We start from the raw sequence: 25,636 nt of genomic DNA, 5'->3' as shown, positions 1-25,636 counted from the left end.
ATTTCTACATCTGTGTTTTTGTTTTTTCATTTTCCAGTTGCAGCATGAGAAAGCTGAACTAGAACAGCATCTTGAGCAGGAGCAGGAATTCCAGGTCAACAAACTGATGAAGAAAATTAAAAAACTGGAGAATGATACCATTTCTAAACAGCTTACCTTAGAACAGGTAAAAATATATGGTTCTCTCTCTATATTCTTAAGTAGGATAGTTCTTTTTTTTTTTCCCCTCATATCATCAACTGTTCTTTCAAATTTTAAAAGGTCCTGTGGAATATCAGTGAAAAACATTTTTCAACTTTTTCTTCACACAGTGGGGACTTCCTATCTGAAGTATGCATTGACAGTTCTGCATAGCACCTCCTTACTCTCTGATGCTGTTTTGTTCTTTTTAACCACAACTAATAAGGTTTCAAGAGATATGTTGTGATGTACTGATTTATAGGCAGGAAATGTTAGGTTCCTTTTGCAAAAGAGGGAAGAATATGTTTTGAACCACAGGATCACTTCTGTGAAAGTTCCTGAGACAGTGGGACTGTGGAGCAAAAAGTTCTCTTTCAAGCATTCTTCAGAACAATTAGCATTTTTGTCTTTGAATTATTAGCAACCTTGTATGAACCTTGTCTTTTCCCACCTAGATGTGTTGATACAGGTATGGAGTCCTAGACTCAGCCACTCATCCTGGTTTAGCCACTAATTAGTTTTGTGACCTTGCATTAATTTCATTAACTTCACCGGGGTCCAAGTTTTCCATTTGTAAACAAGAGAAGCACAAGCTCCAATCAGGAGTGGGAAGCTTAGAAAGGAAGGGTGGAAGGTAACAGTGCACAATCTGTTTGTCCATCACCCTTGGTAGACATTAGTATTTGCCTTCGGAGGCCAGGCTGGTCCTTATCTGCCAACCCAGAATCTGCCCACCATTATCGGTCCTGACGGGTGGGTGTGTCAGACAGAAGTTCCTGTTGTCTCTGGCCTAAGTGCTCCTGATGCTGTTCCCATGCTAATTTATTTTCCTGAAGTTGGAAGAGACCAACCATGGTGTACTGCTACCTGGTTTCCATGTAGAATTCAGTATATTGACATTTTCTAGCTCTTCGTGATTTGGATCCCAATCATCATTTTGATGATTTGGCCAAGGCTTCTGTGCAAAGTTGTCTGATTTATCCCAACTTTAACGTCTTTCATATGTGGATCTTAGTCCATGCTAACTGGCTTTTGAATCACCCTCAGGACCATTCTCATTTCATCACTGTACTTGAGACTGAATCATTGTGGAATTATCAGGTGTAAGAGAAAGTGAGGGTTTATTTTAAACTAATTGAACTGACTTTTTTTTTTTTGTATTATTCTTCTATCTACCTATATCAAAGGATGGGTTATGGTGTTTTCCAAGACTTTGAATAATGGCCTTGAAACTTTTTTTCAATTCCTTCTAGGTTAAGGAACAAACAAGTTCCATTTCCACGGGCTGGCTATTTTAAAAAAACCCAGAGTAATCTAGTCCTACTGTTCCTCTTTGGAATTCAGGTGCAGTTTCCAAATTTAGAAGACTCCTCCACCTCTCACAGCTTAAAAACATCTTGTTCCGAAGTTCTCCTGTTTAATTTCCAGGATAGACAGTAGCCAGTTCCATTCACGTTAGTTTTGAAAATTCTTTTGTAAGCCCCTAACATCCCACAAACTTGTTATTGGTAATTGTTGATCAAGATGTAACCAAGTGACCAAGTGGAATTCTCACCCTGGTTGGTATTGTGAGAACTTTACTTGGTCAATACCTTCTCTGTGATGGCTCTCAGTAATGGAAGCAGCTTCTACCTTGTATTTGCTCTTAGGTTCCAGAGGAGACTTTGGAACCGTGACCCCCAAAGTTTAGCTCTGGCCACAAGGTGGAGGTAGTGGCCTAGAGTCAGAAAGAGAAGGGAGAGAGGATGGATGGCTTCCCGGTGTTAAGGCTCATTGGAAACTTTATTGACTAAATGCTTTTAAAACTAGGCACGAGGTATACCTTCTCCCCAATTAATGACTTAGTCCACTGTAAGACTTATGTCAGACCTCAACACTAAAGAAATGGATTTCCACAGTGGAACATGTGCAGTATACATGTTTACATGTACTTACCTGTAAACTTTAAAGTAAAACTTTACTTTACAGTTAAAGTCCTAAACTGGAAACTTAACTTCAGATGTGGGATGAAGTGAAAAAAAGTGAAAGTGTTTGTGGGGTATCAAGTCTGCATTTTATTTTTTTAATTAAAAATTTTTTTTTATTGGAGTGTTGATTTACAATGTTGCGTTTCAGGTATACAGCAAAGTTATACATACACATTTATCCAGTCTTCTTTAGATTGTTTTCCCATAGAGATCATTACATCAAGTCCTTATTTTAATTAAGATGGAGAAATGTAACATCATCATAAAACATTGCCCCCTTTCTTCTGGGTATGTCTAGGATGATTAAATGTTGGGGATTTCACTATATTTTGTTTAGCTACAAGTAATGTTAGTCTGTTTGGAGAGAATGATTATGTTCTACAGTAGAAACAAACCTTTTCTCTGTTTCCATGGATATGCTCTGACCCTCTTTTGTGGCCATCTTTTGGGATTGTCATCTGTATTATAATATTTACTATTTATGTCATAGTCTGTATAATATAATATATCCTGTATTAAAGTTACTATAAGAAGAGCCAACACAGGTATTATATTACTCATTTTGAGGATATATATGTGGTACATGCCTTTGCTCTTCTCTCTGACAACACATTTTTAGAACTGAAAGCTATTTGAAGGCATTTATCCTTTGGGTCTGGTGCCTTAGCACTGCTTTGTTGGAAGAGTTTAAATAAAGTGTGGATTTGGACAGGTTACTGGAGAGCTGTCATTTGTCCTTCAAAAGGCAGCATAGGGTCGGGCTGGTTCAGGGCACGGGTAATGGACTTGGATAGACCCAAGCCCAGCCTTGCTGCAGGAACAAGGATGTGTGAGGAGACAGAAATGGGAAAGCTACGCAGTAAAAAGTGGATAGAGGTTCTGCATGGAGTAGGGATGCTGAGAATACAGAAAAGATGGTGAAGACGTAAAGTTGAATCCCTCTTCTTCGTTACCGGGCAGGGGGAGAGATGGTTTCAGCAGTCTGCATGTGTGGTGTCTTTGAGGTGCGTGTCTTGCAGAGGCAGCCACGTAGCCGTACTGCGACTCTTGCAGGCCTCAGTGTTGGGAGGTGCCCAGCGGTTCCTTCAGCCACTAGCCAACATCAGGTGACTGCAGAGGTTTGAGAAGACCCCGGCTTCCAGGGGCAACACCCCCTTCTCCCAGTGTCCATCACCATATATAATTTTATCCTAGAAGCAAGGCTTTAGAATGAATTTCAATCCTCAGCACGAAATTTTTTGTTGTTCTATTTATTTATCTGTTGATGGCTGCAGAGGGTCTGCTTGCTGCGTGGGCTTTCTCTAGTCGAGGGGAGCAGGGGCTGCTCAGTTGCAGTATGTAGGCTTCTCATTGCAATGGCTTTTCTTGTTGTAGCACTTGGGTTCAGTAGTTGTGGATTAGTTATTTCACAGCATGTAGAATCTTCCCCGACCATGGGTTGAACCTGTGTCCCCTGCATTGGCAGGTGGATTCTTAATTACTAGACTATCAGGGAAGTCCAGGTTTTTTTTTTTCAATTTTTAAAAAAGGTTATAAGGAAACATTTAGCGTATTTTAAGTTCTACAAAGAGGAAAGGAACATTGTCACTTTCTAGCTCTGAGTACAATGGTTCTGGGTTAAGAATAGAAGGCGGCCTATCTGCCTTACTTGTCTAGCAGGTAATACAAGCCAGCTGACGTCACAATCAGTCCACATACAATTCTGATGCTGCTTATTTTTAGTAGCTGCAATGACTAATTCTAGTGAGTTATATAGATCATCTGTTGTCCTTGTGACTTAGCAGCTAATTGAGTGGCTAGTAGCTTGTGTTCAGGTCTGCGTTATTGATTGGTTGTTTTTTTTTTTTTTTAATGTTGGAATAAGATAGCTCCTCAGTTCATGGGTAATGTGGGCATACTGGCTTTTGTTAGAATTCCATGCATCCTGGCGGCTGCCCTGGAAGGCTCTGTTGCAGTAGCTCTGAGGCGCTCTGGCTGGCTTCAGAGAACAACCATGTTCCATGAGCCTTCATTTGCATTAAGGAGAGGAAACTGGGGCTTCTGCCACCAATACAGGAGACGCAGGTTCGATCCCTGGTTGGGGAAAATCCCCTGCAGAAGGGAATGGCAACCCACTCCAGTATTCTTGCCTGGAGAATCCCATGGACACAGAAACCTGGCGGGCTACGGTCCACGGGGTCGCAGAGTCGGACACGACTGAAGCGACTTAGCACACACATGTGTGTGCACAGAGGAAACGTAGTGACCCCTATGCATCATTTGAAGTTTGATTTCACAGACTCATCTCAAATTATGGAAGTCTTAAACTTTTTTAATGATAAGACTTATCCATTGTGCTTTCAAGAAAATGTGGAAAACCTAAACATGGAAGTATAAACATGAAAAAACATCACCTAGACTACAGTCCCCCACTCCAACAACTGCTCTTCATATTTTTTCATCATCTTCCTTACCTTTGTCTTTTTCCTCCAACAATAGTGTTGTGAACAATATATACTGTTGTCTGACACTAGTAATAACACTAATAATAATGTGTCTAACAATAGTAGAGAAAATTAGAGATACCAAGGGAACAAACATTTCATGCAAAGATGGGCACAGAAAAGTACAGAAATGGTATGGACCTAACAGAAGCAGAAGATATTAAGAAGACAAGGATACACAGAAGAACTGTATAAAAAAGATCTTCACAACCCAGATAGTCACGATGGTGTGATCACTCACCTAGAGCCAGACATCCTGGAATGTGAAGTCAAGTGGGCCTTAGGAAGCATCACTATGAACAAAGCTAGTGGAGGTGATGGAATTCCAGTTGAGCTATTTCATATCCTGAAAGATGATGCTGTGAAAGTGCTGCACTCAGTATGCCAGCAAATTTGGAAAACTCAGCAGAGGCCAAAGGACTGGAAAAGGTCAGTTTTCATTCCAATCCCAAAGAAAGGCAATGACAAAGAATGCTCAAACTACTGTACAATTGCCCTCATCTCACATGCTAGCAAAGTAATGCTCAAAATTCTCCAAGCCAGGCTTCAACAGTACGTGAACCGTGAACTTCCAGATGTTCAAGCTGGATTTTAAAAAGGCAGAGGAACCAGAGATCAAATTGTCAACATCCATTAGGTCATCAAAAAAGCAGGAAATTTCCAGAAAAATATCTGCTTCTGCTTTATTGACTACACCAAAGGCTTTGACTGTGTGGATCACAGCAAACTGTGGAAAGTTCTTAAAGAGATGGGAATACCAGACCACTTGATCTGCCTCCTGAGAAATCTGTATGCAGGTCAAGAAGCAACAGTTAGAACTGGATGTGGAACAACAGACTGGCTTCAAATTGGGAAAGAAGTATGTCAAGGCTGTGTATGTTCACCCTGCTTATTTAACTTCTGTGCAAAGTGCATCATGTGGAATGCTGGACTGGATGAAGCACAAGCAGGAATCAAGATTGCTGAGAGAAATATCAACAACTTCAGATATGCAGATGACTCCACCCTTATGGCAGAAAGCGAAGAGGAACTGAAGAGCCTCTTGATGAAAGTGAAAGAGGAGAGTGAAAAAGTTGGCTTAAAAGTGAACATTCAAAAAACTAAGATCATGGCATCCAGTCCCATCACTTCATGGCAAATAGATGGGGTAACAGTGGAAACAGTGAGAGATTTTATTTATGGGGATCCAGAATCACTGCATTAGTGACTGCAGCCATGAAATTAAAAGACGCTTGCTCCTTGGAAGAAAATCTATGACCAACCTAGACAACATATTAAAAAGTGGAGACATTACTTTGCCAACAAAGGTCCATCTAATCAAAGCTATGGTTTTTCCAGTAGTCATGTATGGATGTGAGAGTTGAACTATAAAGAAAGCAGAGCACTGAAGAAATGATGCTTTTGAACTGTGGTGTTGCAGAAGATCCTTGAGAGTCCCTTGGACTGCAAGGAGATCAATCCAGTCAATCATAAAGGAAGTCAGTCCTGAATATTCATTGAAAGGACTGCTGCTGAAGCTGAAACTCCAATACTTTGGCCACCTGATGGGAAGAACTGACTGATTGGAAAAGACCCTGATGCTGGGAACGATTGAAGGCAGGAGGAGAAGGGGACGACAGAGGGTGAGATGGCATCACCAACTAGATGGACATGAATTTGAGCAAACTCCAGAGTTGGTGATGGACAGGGAGGCCTGGCGTGGAGTCCATGGGGTGACAAAGAGTCCGACATAACTAAGCAACTGAACTGAATAATACTGTATTGTAATTTGCTGCCCTTCTTTTAATTTTGTAAAGTAAAATGTTACAACGTGTGTCTGCACATTTTAGACAAGGTACACGGCCAGACATAATCACAGTAAACCCTGAAGTCCACTTGATGGGAATTTGTAGCAAATCCTTGAAGATGTGTGGGTCACCTGAAGCTCAAGTACAGACATCCTTTGCTGTGTTTTGCTTAGTCATTTCAGTCATGTCAGACTCTTGTGACCCTATGGACTGTAGCCTGCCAGGCTCTTCTTTCTGTCCATGGGATTCTCCAGGTAAGTATAGTGGAATGGATTGCCATGCCCTCCTCCAGGGGATCTTCCCAACCCAGGGATCAAACCCAGGTCTCCCACATTGCAGGCGGATTCTTTACTGTCTGAGCCACCAGGGAAGCCCTACCTACTGCTTTTCAGGGAGAGGTGGAGAAAAGCCTCAGAGCATACTGGAATGTAAGTGAGAGTTTGTGCCTTGGTAGTAAACAAACCGGGGGCAGTAGTAGGTGGTACTCAAGGAGCTTCAGCAGGCTCTTTTCAGCTGATGTGTAATTGAGGAGCTGTCAGAGTGTGATGAAGCCAGCTGAGGGGCCTCCTCTCCACACCTGTGAGAGCAGACACTGAGCTCTGTCAGGAACACAGATTAAGTCCCTCTGCAGGATATGAAATGAAAGAAGTCCTTCCTTAGGCCTTGTTTCAACTAAGTACCAAGACTGTGTTCCATCTTCTCAGGTATTATTTTGAAGCACCAAGATAACATTTGCCTTGTGCCTCAGTTTGAACAGATGATGGCCGGGACAAAATTAAAAATGAGTTTTCTTTATAAAGAAAGAGGTACCTCACCATGATCCAACCATGTATGTTCCTGGTCACGCACTGGTGGTGAAGACTTTGCCTGTGAAATTGTAGGGCATGGGTGTGCTACGAAGAGTAAGGGCAACAGAATCCAGAGATACTGTACTGAGACTTTCCAGTTGCTTGTAATTAGAATGTATAAAGTCAGTTCTTTTTAACTTTACTTTTTATTTTGATTGGGGTGTAGCCGATGAATAATGTTGTGGTACTTTCAGGTGAACAGTGAAGGGATTCAACTATATATATACATATATTCATTCTCCCCCAAACCCTCCTCCCATCCAGAATGGCACATGACATTGAGCAGAGCTATACAATGGGTCTTTGTTGGTTATCCATCTTAGATATAGCAGTGTGTGCATGACCTTCCCAAAGTCCCTAACTATTCCTTCCCTCCGGCAACCATAAGTTCATTTCATGAAGTCCATTGAAAAAAAAAAAAAAAAAACAACAAGAATTTGGTGGGTAACTTAGAAAAGGTATTTTCCTTAGCTAAACATATGTGGCAAATGAGTGAATGGCTAAATCCTGCATCTGTATGTTACCCACCAATTCCTAATTTATCCCTCCCCCCACCTTCCCTCTTTAGTAATGATAAGTTTTCTATGTCTGTGAGTCTGTTGTTATAAATAAGTTGATTTGTATCCTTTTTGAATTCCACATGATACTTGATATTTGTCTCTCACGGAGGCTTATTTTAGACGATGAGCTGAAGGTAGCCCCTGATGTGACAGTGTATTTGCAGCATGCACGGTGGTATGTGTTCTTTCCCAAAGATTCCTCCACTGTGCTCTTGATGTAGGAAAAAAAACCTGTATACCCAAGACTTTGAAACTTGCTTGCTTTCCACTGATGGTAATTATTTGGTAAAAGAGTCCCCTAGACTTATGAACCCATTATGCAAATTTGTATAATATTGCACTAATGTCAAAGTGATGGAAACTTAAGTCTGGAAACCATATAAATATGACTAATTATATGTGTATCTGTTTCATAAAAGACCTTCATTTTTCAATATCATTGAAAAAAGCAAGATTTATTGAGCTGGTAAACTATGAAAGTGTCACTTTTCATATATTAAATATTAATAAGGTATTACTATTGTCCTGAAGTTCTACCCATTTCAAAGAGTATAGATACCGTTTTTGAGAAGAAAAAACGTACAAGCTATAGGTAAAGAAGGTTAATAACTCAAGGCTCTCTGGAAGATTCTCAGCTGAGCCTTCAGTATAATTTCTCCTCTTAGAGTGTATGAATTCATTCTGTTTTAGGTATGTGAATTAATATCCAAAATTAGGAAATTGTTAATTTTTAAGATTGACTGTCTTCCCATTTTTTTGTTATAAGCATAGTAAATGTTCATTAAAAAATTGTGTGGGGCGGACTTCCCTGGTGTCCAGTGGTTAAGAATCTATCTGCCAATACAGGGGATGCGGATTCGATCCCTGGGTGGGGAACTAAGGAATGTGCCATAAGGCAGCCAAGCCTGTGAGTTGCAACTAGGAAGCCCAAAGCAGCCAAAATACATAAATATTTTTAAAAATTGTGTAGGAGCAGGAAAACATATGAAGATAAATTACCACCAGTATTATTAATACTTTGACCCAAGGACCAACCCTATTTATCTTGCTATTCCTTGTGATTTTTTTGTGTGTCTTTTTATCAGTATGTATATTTTTTCTGTTCTTTATTTTTTTGGCCATACTGCACAGCATGTAGGATCCCCTGGCCAGGGACCATACCTGGGCCCTCAGCAACATAGTGGAGTCCTAACCACTGGACCACAAGGGAATTCCCTTCTCTGTATATTTCTGGTGCACATAGAACAGGCAGTTGTCATTGGCTGCCTGTTCTGGGAAGAGCTGTCATGGGCTGCCTTCCAAAATTGGGTTTTTAAGACAAATGTTTGGAGTTCAAAATATATTTTCATATAGGAATGATGGTAATTTGGTGGTCAGACTAAAACTTTTCAAAGTAGATTGAAATGATACACTAAAACCTTTCAAAATTCTGTAGTTGAGCACATGGTCATGCTAAAATTCTCATCAGGCTTTTTTGCCAAGTATTCCTTTGCCTGACCTCTGTGAGCATCCTGGTTCCCTGTAAGTGAGAAAATGCTCCATTGAGAGAGAAGTGTGGTAATGTTGGAGCTGTCTCTTGGCTGCCCCCTGCTTTCTCTTCTTTTTGGGTAGTGAGTGTCTGCCCACTGAGAAGACACAGCCAGAATGGGCTGTGAATTCAAATGAGCCAGCTCTACTTTTATACACTAAGTTTATCCATTAAAGAAGTTATTTATTTGGGAAACATAATAAGAACTCTTGGTGCAATGTTAATTAACTTGCAACGGGAGGAAGAGCTACTGGAGATGAGTAAGGAGTTCGGCTGACAGTCCATTGACCTGACTTAATTACAAAGCAACTCTTCAAATGAATATTCTATAAATCAGCTGTATCCACTGGTGCTGAGTGCTTATAGACAGTGTAGTCAGCAGGGGCTTGGGTTTGCCTGAGAATTTGATGTTTGGTAATGGAAGAGTGGGTACCTGTGGCAGGAACACTGAATTTAAAAGGAGATAGGGAAGACTATTACAGATGGGATCAGCACTGCAAAAGCAATGAATGCAGCACTGAGCTGTTGTTTCTATTCCAGCAGGAATTTCTGACTCAGTACCCTGTCAGTTTAACACATGCTGTCAGATTTGAGGGTAGTTTGATATCAGGGCAATGCAAGCACTGAAAATCTACTTAGGTCTGAAACAGCAGTACTGGTTTATACTCTTTGGCTATAAATAAATAGGCTGTGGGATTATATGGACAGGAGATGGAAGGGCAGTGCTGATAAAGGACTTCGGGAGGTTCTGAAGTTCTTCAGGTGACTACCAGCTATCAATTTACTGCCCACTTCAGAGAACCAAGGCCTCCAGAGGGTGAAACTTGGGTTTCTACTATCAGGCTTCCCAGGTTGCGCTAGTGATAAGGAACCTGCCTGCCAATGAGGAGATGTAAGAGGCATGGATTCAGTCTCTGGGTTGGGAAGATCCCCTGGAGGAGGACATAGCAACCCACTCCAGTATTCTTGCCTGGAGAATCCCGTGGACAGAGGAGCCTGGCCGGCTATAGTCCATAGGGTCGCAAAGAGTTTGACACAACTGAAGTGACTTCACACACACACACACACACACACACACACACACACACACACACACACACACACACACACACACAGAGTCACACGTAGCTCTACTAACTGGTACCAAAAAGAAACTGAGATTCATGTTTCAACTTCTGTTTTTCCTGCTTCCTTATCTGTTCCTGCATACTCTTGGACTCACTAAGGTACCCCCTGCTCCACTACTTCCAAGAATACACTGGATAATTTACCCCAAATCCTGTTTGCCCTTCCAGATTCTCTGAACTTGCTGGTTAGATGGGACCCAGCTTCTTTGGTCACCATGGTGACTGATCCCCATTCCTATGCTGGCAGCATCACTTTTCCTGAATCAGTGGTTCCTCAGCTCTCAAATGAAAGAGTGGATTTAGATGATTTCTTTTGCTGCTTCTGTTTCTAAAAATCTCAACTGAACTAGTGCAGACTGAGACAAGTGCCATCTTGAGATTGACAGAGAATGATAGGGTGGGTGGCCCTGGAAGGGACCTCAGATGTCTTTAAGGCCAGCCTTCTCATTTCATAGATGAGGGCAGGTTGCGTGCGTGCATTCTAAGTCGCTTCAGTCGTGTCCAACTCTGTGATCCCATAGACCATAGCCCTCCAGGCTCCTCTGTCTATGGGATTCTCCAGGCAAGAATACTTGGAGTGGGTTGCCATGCTCTCTTCCAGGGGATCTTCCCCAACCAGGGATCAAACCTGGCTCTCTTATGTCTCCTGCATTGGCAGGTGGGTTCTTTACCACTAGTACCACCTGGGAAGCCTGAGGACAGGTTAGTACCTCCTCAAAACCACATGCCCAGTCAGTCATGTGTGGGTAAAGACAGCTTTGTCTTGATTTTGTGTTTTGGAGTTATATATTTGCATGGTGCATGATTACTCTAAAAATAAGCCATTGGGCATTATTTTCTCTGCTAGTCATCTCTACTACAAAACGATGCCTTGCTTGAATTTTTTCTTCTCTACCAAGTACCCCTTGTCATGTTTTAGTTAAACATGGCAATAGGGTCCTTAAAGGGTAAATGACTTGGCATTTTGTTTCTTTAAATAAGCAACTGTGAATTGTATCATTGCTTCAAACCTTGACCCAAAATGTGGTCAGAGGGTCACAAAGATTCATAGGAGTTCTGTGAGGTGTTCCTGGGTTTCTCCTCCTTGCAGGGAAAGGAGCTGTTTAATATTTTGAGCTTTTGTGCATTAGCCAGCTCCTGGCTTCACTGCACAGGACTCTTCCAGCATAGTCTGATTCCTGTCCCTTTGCCCATGCAAAGAAAATTCAGTGAAGCTATGTTTTCTGTTGACTCTGTGATCTTGGCTTATTGACTGGTGAAGTAAGGTATGTCTGCCTTGGTTGCTGTAAAAGGCTACATTTTGTCCATGGAATTGGTGTCACCTTATGTCTACATAGGGGTCTTTGCTTAGTGAGGAGCTTGCCTCTCACCTGCTAAAGAAGTGTGAACTCTGATATTAATACCTGGACAGCTGTGTAGCTGTGCAATCAAAAATAATCTGTTAAGTCAATAGTTAAAAAGATAAATTCCAGTTGGGTGAAGAGACAGCATGGGGGCAGTAACATAATATTCCCCACCTTTTAAAAAATGATTTCTGTTAAAATTAGTTAATATCCCAAGCAAATAGACAAGTATACAAAAAATGATACCATACATTTCCTTCTTCCTGGTGCTGTGAACTCTGTTTATCATGGCACTTTCTGTCCCCATCACCAGCCCTCTTTTTCTTCATCTCTCTCTCTCTCTCTCTCTCTACTAAAACATATAAATGGTTCCTTTTAATGTCTTCACTACTACTAGAATGTGTTGGGCTGGCCAATAAGTTCATTTGGGTTTCCCACAAGCTGTAATGGAAAAACCTGAACGAGGTCTCCAGAGGGCAGACCTTTCTGATTCCTCAGTTCTCTGCTACATCCCTATTAACCTGTGTCTGGTGTTGGTCTCAGTATTTGCATGTTGCTCTGTGTTGGCTCAAACAGTATAGAATCCGCCTGCAATGCGGGAGACTCGGGTTCGATCCCTAGGTCGGGAAGATCCCCTGGAGAAGGGAATGGCAACCCATTCCAATATTCTTACCTGGAGAGTCCCATGGACAGATTGGCGGGCTGCAGTCCATGGGGTCTCAAAGAGTCAGACAGGACTGAGCGACTTAACACTTTCACTTTCTATGTTAATAGATTAAATTAATTGCTTCCCCAATTGCTTCTTTTTATGAAGTAGAATGCAATGTGGGGTTCCCTCTGCAATCATTTGCCTTCCCCTGAATCACATTTACCTTCTGCCCCACCTCCCCAGAAGTAACCAGTATTGTGAATGTGGTGTTTATCCTTTTCGCACATGTTTTTATATCTTAGGCCATATTTCTATGTACCCATTAACCGCTTGGCAGAATGGTCTTCAGTGTTGGGAGTTATTTCCGTAAATGGAAGTGTAACCTTTCTGGTTTAATGTTGAGAGGCATGCAGGACTAGGGAGACAAACCCACTTATGTCCTGGGACAACTGGCAGCAAACTCTCCTCAAACCTTCTTTAAGGAAAACTTTCCATGTGCCTGGAGTAACTGCTGAAGCAACCACTGTGATCCACCTACTAGGGAGCAATTAAGCTTTAACATCAAAGAATGAACGTATCTCAGTTTTCTCAATTGAAGTTTAAGAATTAAGTGCACTTAACATGTCTGTGCCAGAAAATTGACCATTTCTTTGCAGTTTTCTCCATGGAAAGGGATCATAGTGTTCCAATCAAAAAATCTAATTAACAAAGTTTAAGTGGCCTTCAATTCTCAGTAAAACTTCTTTCTTTTCCTTCAGTTGAGACGGGAGAAGATTGACCTTGAAAATACTTTGGAACAAGAACAGGAAGCACTAGTGAACCGTCTCTGGAAGAGGATGGATAAACTTGAAGCTGAAAAGCGGTTTGTTGAGTCTTGCTGTTCAGTGTAGTGTATGTAAATGTGTGTGTGTTGGGAGTGGGGTTGGGGGACCGTGCTGAATGTGACCAGGGAGTAACAGTGGGACATTTTAATGCCTTGGTGGATGCACGCTGTTTTAATTTGACAAATGGGGAAAATGTTGATAGCCTATCCTCCTGAAAGTAGGGGAAACCACTAGACCATTCAGGTATGACCTAAATAAGATCCCTTACAATTATACAGTAGAAGTGACAAATAGATTCAAGGGATTAGATCTGATAGAGTGCCTGAAGAACTATAGACTGAGGTTTGTGACATTGTACAGGAGGCAGTGATCAAGACCATCCTTAAGAAAAAGGAATGCAAAAAGGCAAAATGGTTGTCTGAGGAGGCCTTACAAATAGCTGAGAAAAGAAGAGAAGTGAAAGGCAAAGGAGAAAGGGAAAGATATACCCATCAGAATGCAGAGTTCCAAAGAATAGCAAGGAGAGATAAGAAAGCCTTCCTCAGTGATCAATGCAAAGAAATAGAGGAAAACAATAGAATGGGAAAGACTAGAGATCTCTTCAAGAAAATTAGAGATACCAAGGGAACATTTCATGCAAAGATGGGCACAATAAAAGATAGAAATGGTATGAACCTAACAGAAGCAGAAGATATTAAGAAGAGGTGGCAAGAATACACAGAAGAACTGTACAAAAAAGATCTTCATGACCCAGATAACCACGATGGTGTGATCACTCACCTTGAGCCAGACATCCTGGAATGTGAAGTCAAGTGGGCCTTAGGAAGCATCACTACGAACAAAGCTGCTGGAGGTAATGTAATTCCCACTGAGCTCTTTCAAATCCTGAAACATGATGCTGTGAAAGTGCTGCACTCGATATGCCAGCAAGTTTGGAAAACTCAGCAGTGGCCAAAGAACTGGAAAAGGTCAGTTTTCATTCCAATCCCAAAGAAAGGCAATGCCAAAGAATGTTCAAACTGCGGTTCAGTTGCATTCATCTCACATGCAAAATAATGCTCAAAATTCTCCAAGTGAGGCTTCAACAGTACGTGAACCATGAACTTCCAGATGTTCAAGCTGGTTTTAGAAAAGGCAGAGGAACTGGAGATCAAATTAGAAAGCAAGAAAGTTCCAGAAAAACATCTACTTCTGCTTTATTGACTATGCCAAAGCCTTTGACTGTGTGGATCACAGCAAACTGGAAAATTCTTAAAGAGGTGGGAATACAAGACCACCTGATCTGCCTGCTGAGAAATCTGTATGCATGTCAAGAGGCGGCAGTTAGAACTGGACATGGGGCAAGAGACTGGTTCCAAATTGGGAAAGGAATATGTCAAGGCTGTATATTGTCACCCTGCTTATTTAACTTCTAGGCAGAGTACATCATGCGAAATGCCAGGCTGGATGAAGCACAAGCTTAAATCAAGACTGCTGGGAGAAATATCTATAACCTCAGATACACAGATGACACTACACTTATGGCAGAAAGTGAAGAACAACTAAAGAGCCTCTTATTGAAAGTGAAAGAGGAAAGTGGAAAAGTTGGCTTAAAAGTCAACATTCAGAAAACTAAGATCATGGCATCTGGTCCCATCTTCATGGGTCCCACTTCATGGCAAATAGATGGGGGAACAATGGAAACAGTGAGAATCTTTATTTTTGGGAGCTCCAAAGTCACTGCAGATGGTGACTGCAACCATGGAATTAAAAAGACGCTTACTCCTTGGAATTGGAAGAAAAGCCATGACCAACCTAGACAGCATATTAAAAAGCAGAGATGTTACTTTGCCAACAAAGGTCTGTCTAGTCAAAGCTATGGTTTTTCCAGTGGTCATGGATGGATGTGAGAGTTGGAGTATAAAGAAAGCTGAGGGCCAAAGAATTGATGCTTTTGAACTGTGGTGTTAGAGAAGATCCTTGCGAGTCCCTTGGACTGCAAGGAGATCAATCCAGTCAATTGTAAAGGAAGTCAGTCCTGAATATTCATTGAAAGGACTGATGCTGAAGCTGAAACTCCAGTACTTTGGCCATCTGATGGGAAGAACTGACTGATTGGAAAAGACCCTGATGCTGGGCAAGATTGAAGGCAGGTGGAGACGGGGGTGACAGAGGATGAGATTGTTGGATGGCATCACCAACTCGATGGACATGAGTTTGAACAAGCACTGGGAGTTGGTGATGGACAGGGGGGAAGCCTGATGTGCCACAGTCCATGGGGTCACAAAGAGTTGGACATGACTGAGCAACATAACTGAACTATCCTCCTGTTGGTCCATCTTTATACTCCCCTCTTACTCTCCTGGTAGAATTTCTTTTCATTTGATGTTGGAGGCTATGAAGAAATTAGTTAAGGAGCTATTGTCCACCCCTGAATTGTTCTGAAGGATAACTGCAGTTGCAACTTTTTACCTTATTGAACTGTCTTCCCTAGTTATTTTCTGAAGTGCTTAGGAGGTGTGCTGTATACCATGACTGATCACATATCTCTAGAGCGTACTTCATTAGGAAGCCTGAGATTTTAATAGCAAGTGATCATCTTTGTGTTTTAAGACTTAGTATAGATAAAGTGTATAAAACTTTGTTTTTTAATAGACTTACTTGTACATATTTAAGGCTAGTGTTTTTACTGTTAAATATATGTACATGGATATGAAAAACTCAGCAACACATGTAATCTTGAATCTCTTTGTGCAAGAACGGGGGTTGGAGTGCTTCCCTGGTGGTCCAGTGGTTAAGACTCTGAGCTCTCAATGCAGCATGCATGGGTTCAATCCCTGGTTGGGGAACTAAGATCCTACATGTTGTACCACACAATCCCCCACCAAAAAAAAAGGTCTGGTGGGGCCCTTAGATTTAAGCACTGTCTTCTTTGGGGTGGGTGGAACAGGGCTAATGGTAGGGAAGTTCTGTAGATGCAATGTATGTTTGAGTATAGAAAGGAAACTTGTTGAAAATATTCATTCACCTACTTCACCAGGAACTTTTGTTTACTGATCAGAAATATATTTGCCATAAATATTTCGTTCGGATGAAAATAACCATAGATTGAATTCATCTCAAGATCTGCAAAACAGATTCATGTGTGGGTTGTATGTTAGTCGCTCAGTTGTGTCTGACTCTTTGCGGCCCATGGACTGTAGCCCGCCAGGCTACTCTGTTCATCCAATTCTCTAGGCAAGAATACTAGAGTGAGTTGCCATGCCCTTCTCCAGGGAATCTTCCACAGGCTTTAAAAAAATGCAGATCCAAAGTGTACCTATATGGAATTATTCAAGCAGTAGTTGAATCAGTTAGGTTTTGCCTTATTATAGTAGTACTAACAAATTGAATCATGAAAAGTTATCTCATCTAATAGATGGAGAGACCATTACAATATTTAACCAACTAGTTTTCTCAGCAAGGGATAAACTCAAAGGTAAAAACCAATCTAAACCAAAAACTTCCCAGCAGTTTATAAAAAGGAGGCAGAGAAGTCTATTGCCAGTCAATCTTTCTTTGAAGAAAGCAGTGGAAGGTTTTATATATATAAATACCAGATTATTGCATGGAACTTTATGAAATTGTCATTTTGTCAAATATTAGAGCTTTACATACTTCAGACTAAAAATAATTGGTAGAGAAGGTGGCACCACCACTTATTAACCCAGTACATTTTTTTTTGTCTTATCTTTAACTCTTTTTACTTTTGCTGTGGCCAGAAGCAAAGGGCCTTCCATCCAGTTAGCCTTGCCCTCAAAAGTGTTTTTTCTTTTTCAAAATATTTATTTTTTAATTTATTTGACTGTACCAAGTCTTAGTGGCAGCAAGCAGGATCTTTAGTTGCATGTGGGATCTAGTTCCCTGACCAGGGATTGGACCTGGGCCCCCTGCATTGGGAGTGCAGAGTCTTAGCCACTGCACCAGGGAAATCTCAGGATTGGTTTTTCAGGAGGGGAGTTGAGAAGTGTATCTGTCTATTTGACACAACCCTCCAAAGAGATTCATGATCTATAGTTCTTAAGTTTCAGCTAAAAGCACTGAGGGGAAACTCCTCCAGGGTCTCATTCCCTCAAGCCCAACATGTGGACCATTTAGTCAGCAAATCATCCTGACTGCCCAGGGTATGCCCGGCATGGTAATCAGAAGCCAGTGTTAGAGATTTTTTATGTAAAGCTTAATTACCAGCGGCCATTTAACAGGAAGAAAGGGAAGGTCCTTTGTCCTTTGACTTGGCTGTCAAGTAAGGGTGATTGAAAACTGCTGGAAAATGGGCAGAGGAGTTAAACAATTTAGTGAATTTTGGTGATTAATATGAGCATGCTATTAAAACAAACCTCCCAACTAGAATGTGTTGTTTTGTCTTTATTTTTCAATTACTAAGAATTTGTTTGTGTATTTTTAAAATAAATTATGGTGAGCATCAAATCAGTGTTTTATCTTTTAAAGACAAACTGTTTTTCATTGTTGGATTTTTCTTTTCAATGAAGAATCCTGCAGGAGAAATTAGACCAGCCGGTGTCTGCTCCCCCATCGCCTAGAGACATCTCCATGGAGATCGACTCTCCAGAAAACATGATGCGACACATCAGGTTTTTAAAGAATGAAGTGGAGAGGCTGAAGAAGCAACTGAGAGCTGCCCAGTTACAGCGTACGTAGCCTTGCTGTCACTGGCCATCTGTCCACAGAAGTAATCCACTTACAAGGAGAGAGTTTTATTAAATGCATGTATTTCCCATTGAATTTGTATAAATTAAATTCATATTGTATTTCATTTCCAGTACATAATTATATGTCTGTCATCCTGGAATAGTTTATTTAAAAAAAAAAAAATAGGGCAGGGCAAATAGTTAAGAATACTAGAAAATCACATAATTTCAGGAGGGTCCAGGATCAGAGGCACTATTTCTTTTCTTTTAATTAATCTTATTTTTTTTTCTTTTAATTAATTTTAATTGGAATATAGTTGATGAACAGTGTGTGTTTCTGTTATACAGCAAGCAGAGTGAATGAGTTATCAGATATCTGTTTATATCTATCAGTTATCAGTTATCTATACCCACTCTGTTTTTGGATTCTTTTCCCATATTGGTCATTATAGACTATTGAATAGAGAGTTTCCTGTGCTATACAGTAGGTCCCCATTAGTTATATTTTATATCAGAGGTAGTACTCTCACCAGCTCCCTGGTGTCATCTCTTAGATGGGGCTAACAGAAGGGATGCTGGAGACCTCAGTGTACTTTGGGAGCATTAATGCAAAGAAGAGTATTTATCTTCTTTACTGCCAGAATTGGGTCTCAGCTAATAGTTGTTCATGGTACTTGACGAATTAATGCTTTTGAAGTATATTCTTTTTATTTTTGGAAAGCTAAGGAACTAATTTCTGGATACGTGATTGGTCACTGTGTATTTGCTTGCATTTCTCCTATTTCAGTTTTTAGACTGTTCAAATTTATTTGAATAGGTAATGCAGTACAAAGTATGCAGGAAAAAAATAAGTCTCTTTCACCCCTGACCCCCAGCCCCCCAATTTTTACAATTAGCACATTTTTAATATAGTCCTCAGATGTGTGTGTGTGTAGACTTCTTTTATATAAATAGTAGCACAGTGAACATACCTTTTTTGCATTTTTCTCTTTTCACTTACTGTCTCTTGCAGTTTTTCCCCTGCCGATACATACAGAACTGTCTTACTCTCGCTTTTAAAGTCTGTGCAGGGTTTGATTGTATGGATATGCTGTAGCTTATTTAACTCATCCCTTATCAACAGACCCATTTGAGCTGCCATGCGCTACCATAGAGACCATCTCTATACACATATTTTGATACCTGTGTAAGAATACCTTCAGGGTAAACTCCAGGGCATGGATTTGCTGAGTCAGATGAAATGCACATTTAAAATTTCAGTGATTCTTATCTTTATGTTTTCTTCTCTGAAGTGTATTGCAAGCTCTAATTCAGTACTGTGTCTGGGATGGGACATCAAGGTCATCTTGGGAACCTTTAAGAAATACAGTGCTGTTAACAAATGAGCACAAACTTAGTCATTTATTTTATTTTATTTCCAACAAAAGATCTCACATATTTATTAGTAAGATAAAGTACTAGCTGAGAAACACAACAGGAGAACCAGCCATTCCATCTCTTCTATAGAACACATGTGGCCTGTTCAGACAGCAGTTGTGTGGTTAAGATGCAAGCGATATGGTAGGATGAAAGTGGCCTTGACACAGTATAAATATGTGCGATTCATGTGTGAGGCTCCTTAGACCCAGCTTGGTTCTTCTCCTATGTCTTCTCTTGGAATTGTACCTGATTTCTTCTCGTATGTCTTCTCTTGGAATTGTACCTGGTTTTATTACCAGTTTTCATTCAAATCCATTGGGGAGGGGGGCAGGAATCAACTTGACCCAAAAAGTCTTGTGAGAAGAAAGACGTGGCAAGGAGCAAATTCAACCACACTTAGGATGGTGAAGAAAAAGAAAGAGACAGACTCACTGATTTAAAACAATACCAATTTATTATGTTGCAGTTTTTGGAGGTCTGGGTTCAAAATAGGTTCACTGGGCTAAAATCAAGGTGTCAGCAGGGGTCGTTTCCTTGTAAGAGGCTTGAAAGGAGAAACTGTTTGCTTGCTTTCTTCAGCTTTTGAAGGCGTCTGCATTCTTTGGCTCATGACTCCTCCTTTGCATGGGTACCACTCCCACCTCTGCCACCCATGTCACAGCTTTTCACTCTGACCCTCCTGCCTTCCCCTTAAGCACCCTGGGGCTGCATCGGACCCACCCAGATAATCCAGGATGAGTTCCCATTTCAGGGTCCTTAACCTCACCATGGCCACAGGCTTCAGAGATTAGGGTGTGGACATCTGTAGAAGGCCACCATCCTGTCTAACCCCGTATAGGCTTCTGGGCTTACTCTAGGGGTGGAGCCTTGTCCCCTGTATTTTTTTTAAATAAAGGCCATTCTGATCATGTACCCCAGTTTGAGAATCACCATGGATGTGTATTCTGTGAAAACAAGTCAAAGAGTTCTCAAGTATTAGTTGTTTTAGGTTTGGGTGTTTTTTGAGTTTTTGCTGTGTTGGACAGACAAAGGTCTGTCCCCTTTCTGTAATCTTTCCAGTGCTATTTTTCTTTCCTGTGTATACTTGCCTTGTTGTTCCCCAGACAATGTTTTTGGAAGAAATTTGGGAAGGGTATCTTATTTCCTTTACTTCCTTCCTACTGCAATGTTTGGTCTCTGGAGACACTGTGGATATCAACAGAGGCATCTGTAAATGCTGTTTGGATTTTGTGGGGACAGGGAAAGCTGACCTGAAGTAGCTGCGTGTGGCTCCTAGCTGCTCACAGTTGGTTTAGGTTGGGTTTAGAGGATGAGTTCATGAGACTTTCCCCATCCACCTGCATCTGTCTCCTTAGGTTGTATAATCTAGTCCCCTTTGAAAGCTCCTAGGGCACTTGGGCCTTTTCCCGTAAGTCAAGCTGAGTCTGAGCTTGAACCTCTCTCCAAATGTCTCTCAACTCTGGTTGAATGTTAGAAGCCTCGGGGGAGTTTTCGTAGACCAGTGGAGAGGCTTCATCCTCGTGGATTTTCATTTCGTTGGTTTGGATGAGATCTGGGCAGAAGTATTTTCTTACCGTAAACTTGAAAGGGAATGCAGAAGTACAGGCTTTGGGACTTCCCTGGTGGTCCAGTATTTAGGGTGCTGCCAGTGCTGGGGACATGGGCTCAATCCCTCGTCCAGGAATTAAGATCCCACACACCAGCCCCCCCCCCAAAAAAAAAATAAAATAAAAGCCAGGTACAAGCCACCTTAGGATCATATAGGAACCATCTTTTGGGAGACTGGAAATCACCTTCAGTTGACACTGTTTTTGACTGGATTTGTGAGGTGGCTGAAGATGGCAGAAGTATAAGCTGTGACTTCAGAGCCTTAGGGAGCTCAGTGTGGGAGAAAGAGGATGACTCCTGAGAGTAAATGAAGTGTTAGTCACTCAGTCATATCTGACTCTTTGCAACCCCATGAGCTGTAGTCAGCCAGGCTCCTCTGTCCATGGAATTTCCCAGGCAAGAATACTGGAGTGGGTTGCCATTTCCTTCTCCAAGGGATCTTCCTGACCCAGGGACTGAACCCAGGTCTCCTACATTGCAGGTAGATTCTTTACCTTCTGAGCCACCAGGGAAGCCCCGAGAGTAAATCCAGCCCTGTGAAATCAGGTGTAGTGACCTGCCGGTAGAGGGCAGCCAAGCAATGCCACGGTCTCAGCCATCTGTGCCTGGGTCTGTCACACCCGGAGGCTCTGGGCCTCTGCCTTCTCTGTGCCTCTGGCTTCTGGGTTAATTGCCAAACTGCCAGGCAGTCTTTTCAACCATTGCTCCTGGTGACTGATGTTCTTGTCTATAGCTTATTGTTTAAGGATCTCCCTGCTGGTTTCCCCAGATGCTAAAGGATTGCTGTTTTTCTTTGAAAGACAGGGTTTCCTCTTAAATAATTATTCTCAAAGCCTCATGAATCCTCAGTTCTCGCCTATTTATGGAAAAGAAAGGCAACTTGCCCTGACAGCTGCCCATCTCCTTCTAGAAACACTAAAGATTCCAAGAGGCTGATAGAGAACTTCCTGTAGAGCAAGTGAAAAATTCTGCCCCCAAACATATTTGGGATGAAATACCTTTAATCATTTATATTAAAAGTGTACTTTGTAAATATTTTCCCAGCATGCCTTCAATTAAGGAGATTTTTGCATCTGGATTAGACAGCAGGGTTTCTGGTTAGATTGAAAACAGCCGAGAGATTTAGCGTTTAGTGTGCATAATAGTGTGTAATAATTTGGGTGTTTTCATTTGAATTTCTAAAATAAGGATTTTCAAAAACTTGGATGCATTCTGTCATGATGGTCTCTTGGAAGTCATTGAGTACTTATCAAAAGTCATTATTTGCTAAAAATGCCAGACCTCCATTGAGTTATATAAAACTGGAACTCATTTGGTAGACTTGGAAGTCGAAATAGGGTCAGTTTATAGGAGAGAAATTGTCAGTGTAGCAGTTACCACCTTCCTTCCTTCTTAAATTTGGACCAGACTGATAATATGGGGTAGTATCCTGTCGGGCTATCTCTTAGATGTGGTCACGGCCGCTCTAAACTTGTAAGTACTTTTCGGAAAAGAGAAGTAGATGGAGGTTGTACTTTTCCCAAGTTCCTTGCTTGAGATAGGGGAAAATGAAGGAGCCAAGAAAATGGGTAGACACTGAGGTTTGTATGAAGGTTATTTTTGTTACTTAGTAACAACATATTCTGTTTGGGGTAAACCAGGAAAGGGCAGAGGGTCATGTTTTACCTTTGGTTGCAGGGATGTCACAGAATCCTGCAGAGGTACTCCGGAGGGCAGACAGCTCAGCAGAAGGGGATTCCAAAGCCCCAGGAAGATGTTGGTTCCACATTTCAGAATCCTCCAAGAGATGATCTGGCTGGTTCAGCCTGAGTCTATAGTGTCTAGCCCTGCAGCCAATTAGTTCTGACTGCCCCACATATGGAGCAGCTCCCGAGGAAGGGGGTACTTGTCATAAGCAAGAGCCATCCCGAGTACCTGGCTGCACGTAGGTCTTGATATGCTGTCTGCCTCCAAAACACTATGCATCAGTTAGGAGACAGTAAGACATACACCAAAAATTAGACTGATTGGAAATGTTGATCTAATGTTGGAAATGTTGATCACATAGTGCTTACTACGTCAGTTTCTGGTTTTGTAAAAAGATTTATGGCTGGTCCGAAGGTAGTGAGTTATCTCAATTGATTGTTCACAGTCAGTTACAGATCGAACTCCTTGTTCTACTCTTCCCCCCTTCTCACTACTGTACTTGACTAGTCTAAAAAAATAAAAATAAAAATAAAAAAAAATAAAAAGATTTATAACTGTCACCTAGCTCATTGAGTACACTGGTTCTCCATGTGCAACCCCCTCCCTGCCACCCCCACCACCACCACTTGCACTGGGGGTGTGCTAACAAGTGTGGTCTCTGGGTGTGTTTGCATAGACGACCTGCCCCACTGTGTCTGGTGTTGACCGGCAGCAGAAGTGGTGCCCTGAGGCGAGCCCATGGGCTGAATTTATTTCCCTATCTGGACCCCTTCCCCTCTCCACTCCAGCAAGGTGGTGCGAGCTCTGGTAACCACTCAGGCCAGACATAGCTCCAGCGTGTCTTCCTCTGCATAGAGCACTTTAGAAGGCGAGGAAGTGGGATTGATGCTGCCTAACCCTTCACTGCTTTTCACGTTTTTTTTTCTAAGTGCAGATCATTGGTCAACCTTGGTACTTGGGATAAACTTGAAATCCAGGTGTCATCTGTGTGTGGGGAGTGAGGACGGCTGTCTTGTTCATGGTCTGTGGCACAGAGGCTGGACCAGCCCTGTCTTTTTAAGAGCGGACTATGACTGCACGGATCTTGGTTTAATCGAGAACTCTGGCTTTTCAGATTCCGAGAAAATGGCGCAGTATTTGGAGGAGGAACGTCACATGAGAGAGGAGAACCTGAGGCTGCAGAGGAAGCTGCAGAGGGAAATGGAGAGAAGAGAGGCCCTCTGTCGACAGCTCTCCGAGAGCGAGTCCAGCTTAGAGATGGATGATGAAAGGTGCGTGTGTGTCCCACAAACCTCCTGAGAACAACAGCAAGAAAAACCAGCCTCCAGCCCCGCTTCACCTCCTATGAGATGTGGTAGGAGATGGCTGGAACGTTTATTTATTGTCATGATGAATGCTGTCACCTCAAAGTGGATGCCGAGAATGGGATAAATGAAGAAGATTGACCATCCTCCTTAAACACAGAAAGATAAAGAAAATGACCTTTGTCAAATTACTGATAGAAGTGGGGCAGGTCATGTGTAGAGAGGCAGCATCGACATGTGTTGTTGAATTCATCTGATCCTATGTCATGTCTCTTTAGAGCATGGGTGATTGTTATTTAGTTGCTAAGTCATGTCTGACTCTTTAGCGACCCCATGGACTGTAGCCTGCCAGGGTTCTCTGTTCATGGGATTTCCCAGGCAAGGATACTGGAGTGGGTTGCCATTTCCTTCTCCTGGGAACCTTCCTGACCCAGGGATTGAACCCGCGTCTCTTTTTGCTACTACTGAGCCACCGGGGAAGCCCTTAGAGTATGGGTGGGAACATCTTAGTTCGCAGAAAAGATGAGCAGGCCATGCATGGTACAGCCTGAGAAAGCAAATGTGTCCACGGGGTGAAAGAATCTGCTAGAGATAGGCGAAAGTTTTTGAAAGCCAGAGATTTTGCTTTAACACACTTGGTGACTTTTCAGCCTTTTTGCAGCTACTTTTCAAAAACAAAACAAATACATTTATCTGCCCAGGCCTCAATATCAAGACCCCTCATTGTCCCACTGAGAAATGGGTTGGAATAAGAGAGTCATGCTTTGGTTAGCTAGACAGATTTTTCTTTTCCTTTCCTTCCCTACCCGCCCTCCTGTTCTGTACTTTGAAAAGAGGTGATTGTTAAGACAACCACCATCTGACAGGACTGGGCAGCCAGTCTCTGACCAGGGTCTGCCAATGGCTGTGATGACTCACAGTTGCTGTTGACACCAGAGCACGTTGTTTGAACACATGTGGGCAGTTCTAGCAGATCAGCACTCCACTTCTCTTACTGAACAGATCCAGAGGGCTAACAGGCCTTCTGATTAATTCGCTGTGGGCAGTGATAGTATTATCATTTCATAAAAAATGTATGATTTTTTATAATGAAGATCTACTTTTATCATTTAAAACATTTTAATAAAAATAGACTTAAATCTGTTTTTAAAACTATCTTCCTTGTTTGAGAAGAATGAAAGTGAGTCTTTTTAACTCAGAAGTTTATATTCTAAAGTTATCATCCTTAACTTTGAATTTCACTGATCTGTTTCTGACAGTGTCTGATTCTTCCTGAAATTCTTACCCTCTGAAAACCTGTTTGACCAAGAACATCAGCTAGAATATTAGTTAACTTACTACTTTATCAACTACCTGAAGAAATGGAGCAGAGTGTGTGTTAATATACACAACACAGGGCCCTGTGCTTGATTGTTTTTTTTTTAATTGGGGTATAGTTGCTTTATATTGTTGTTAGTTTCTACTGTATAGCTAAGTGAATCAGCTGTTTGTATACATATATCCCCTCTTTTTTGAATTTTGAATATGGCGCACTGAAGGACAAGTTCTCTGACTACGGTGACAACACTAAGGCTACTTCAGGCTTCTGGACAAAAATCATTTTTCCCCAGAATTGGTATTTACTGCAGAAGGTTTGCCTTGCTTACTTACTTTTTT

At 41.7% G+C, this 25,636-nt stretch overlaps 1 protein-coding gene across 1 annotated transcript in view; it reads left to right on the top strand.

The window, feature by feature from the left end:
* The window catches only part of CCDC6 (coiled-coil domain containing 6), a 109,466-nt gene that overhangs the window by 67,882 nt on the left and 15,948 nt on the right, over positions 1 to 25,636 (top strand). Inside the window, exons 3-6 of the mRNA XM_061161579.1 lie at positions 38 to 166; positions 13,231 to 13,334; positions 17,805 to 17,965; positions 23,791 to 23,947. Coding sequence (XP_061017562.1) covers positions 38 to 166; positions 13,231 to 13,334; positions 17,805 to 17,965; positions 23,791 to 23,947 — 551 coding nt within the window. The remainder of the gene's footprint in view (positions 1 to 37; positions 167 to 13,230; positions 13,335 to 17,804; positions 17,966 to 23,790; positions 23,948 to 25,636) is intronic.

Source organism: Dama dama, chromosome 15 (genome assembly GCF_033118175.1).
Source record: "Dama dama isolate Ldn47 chromosome 15, ASM3311817v1, whole genome shotgun sequence".
Classification (NCBI taxonomy): domain Eukaryota; kingdom Metazoa; phylum Chordata; class Mammalia; order Artiodactyla; family Cervidae; genus Dama; species Dama dama.
This window is presented reverse-complemented; position numbering and strand designations above follow the sequence as displayed.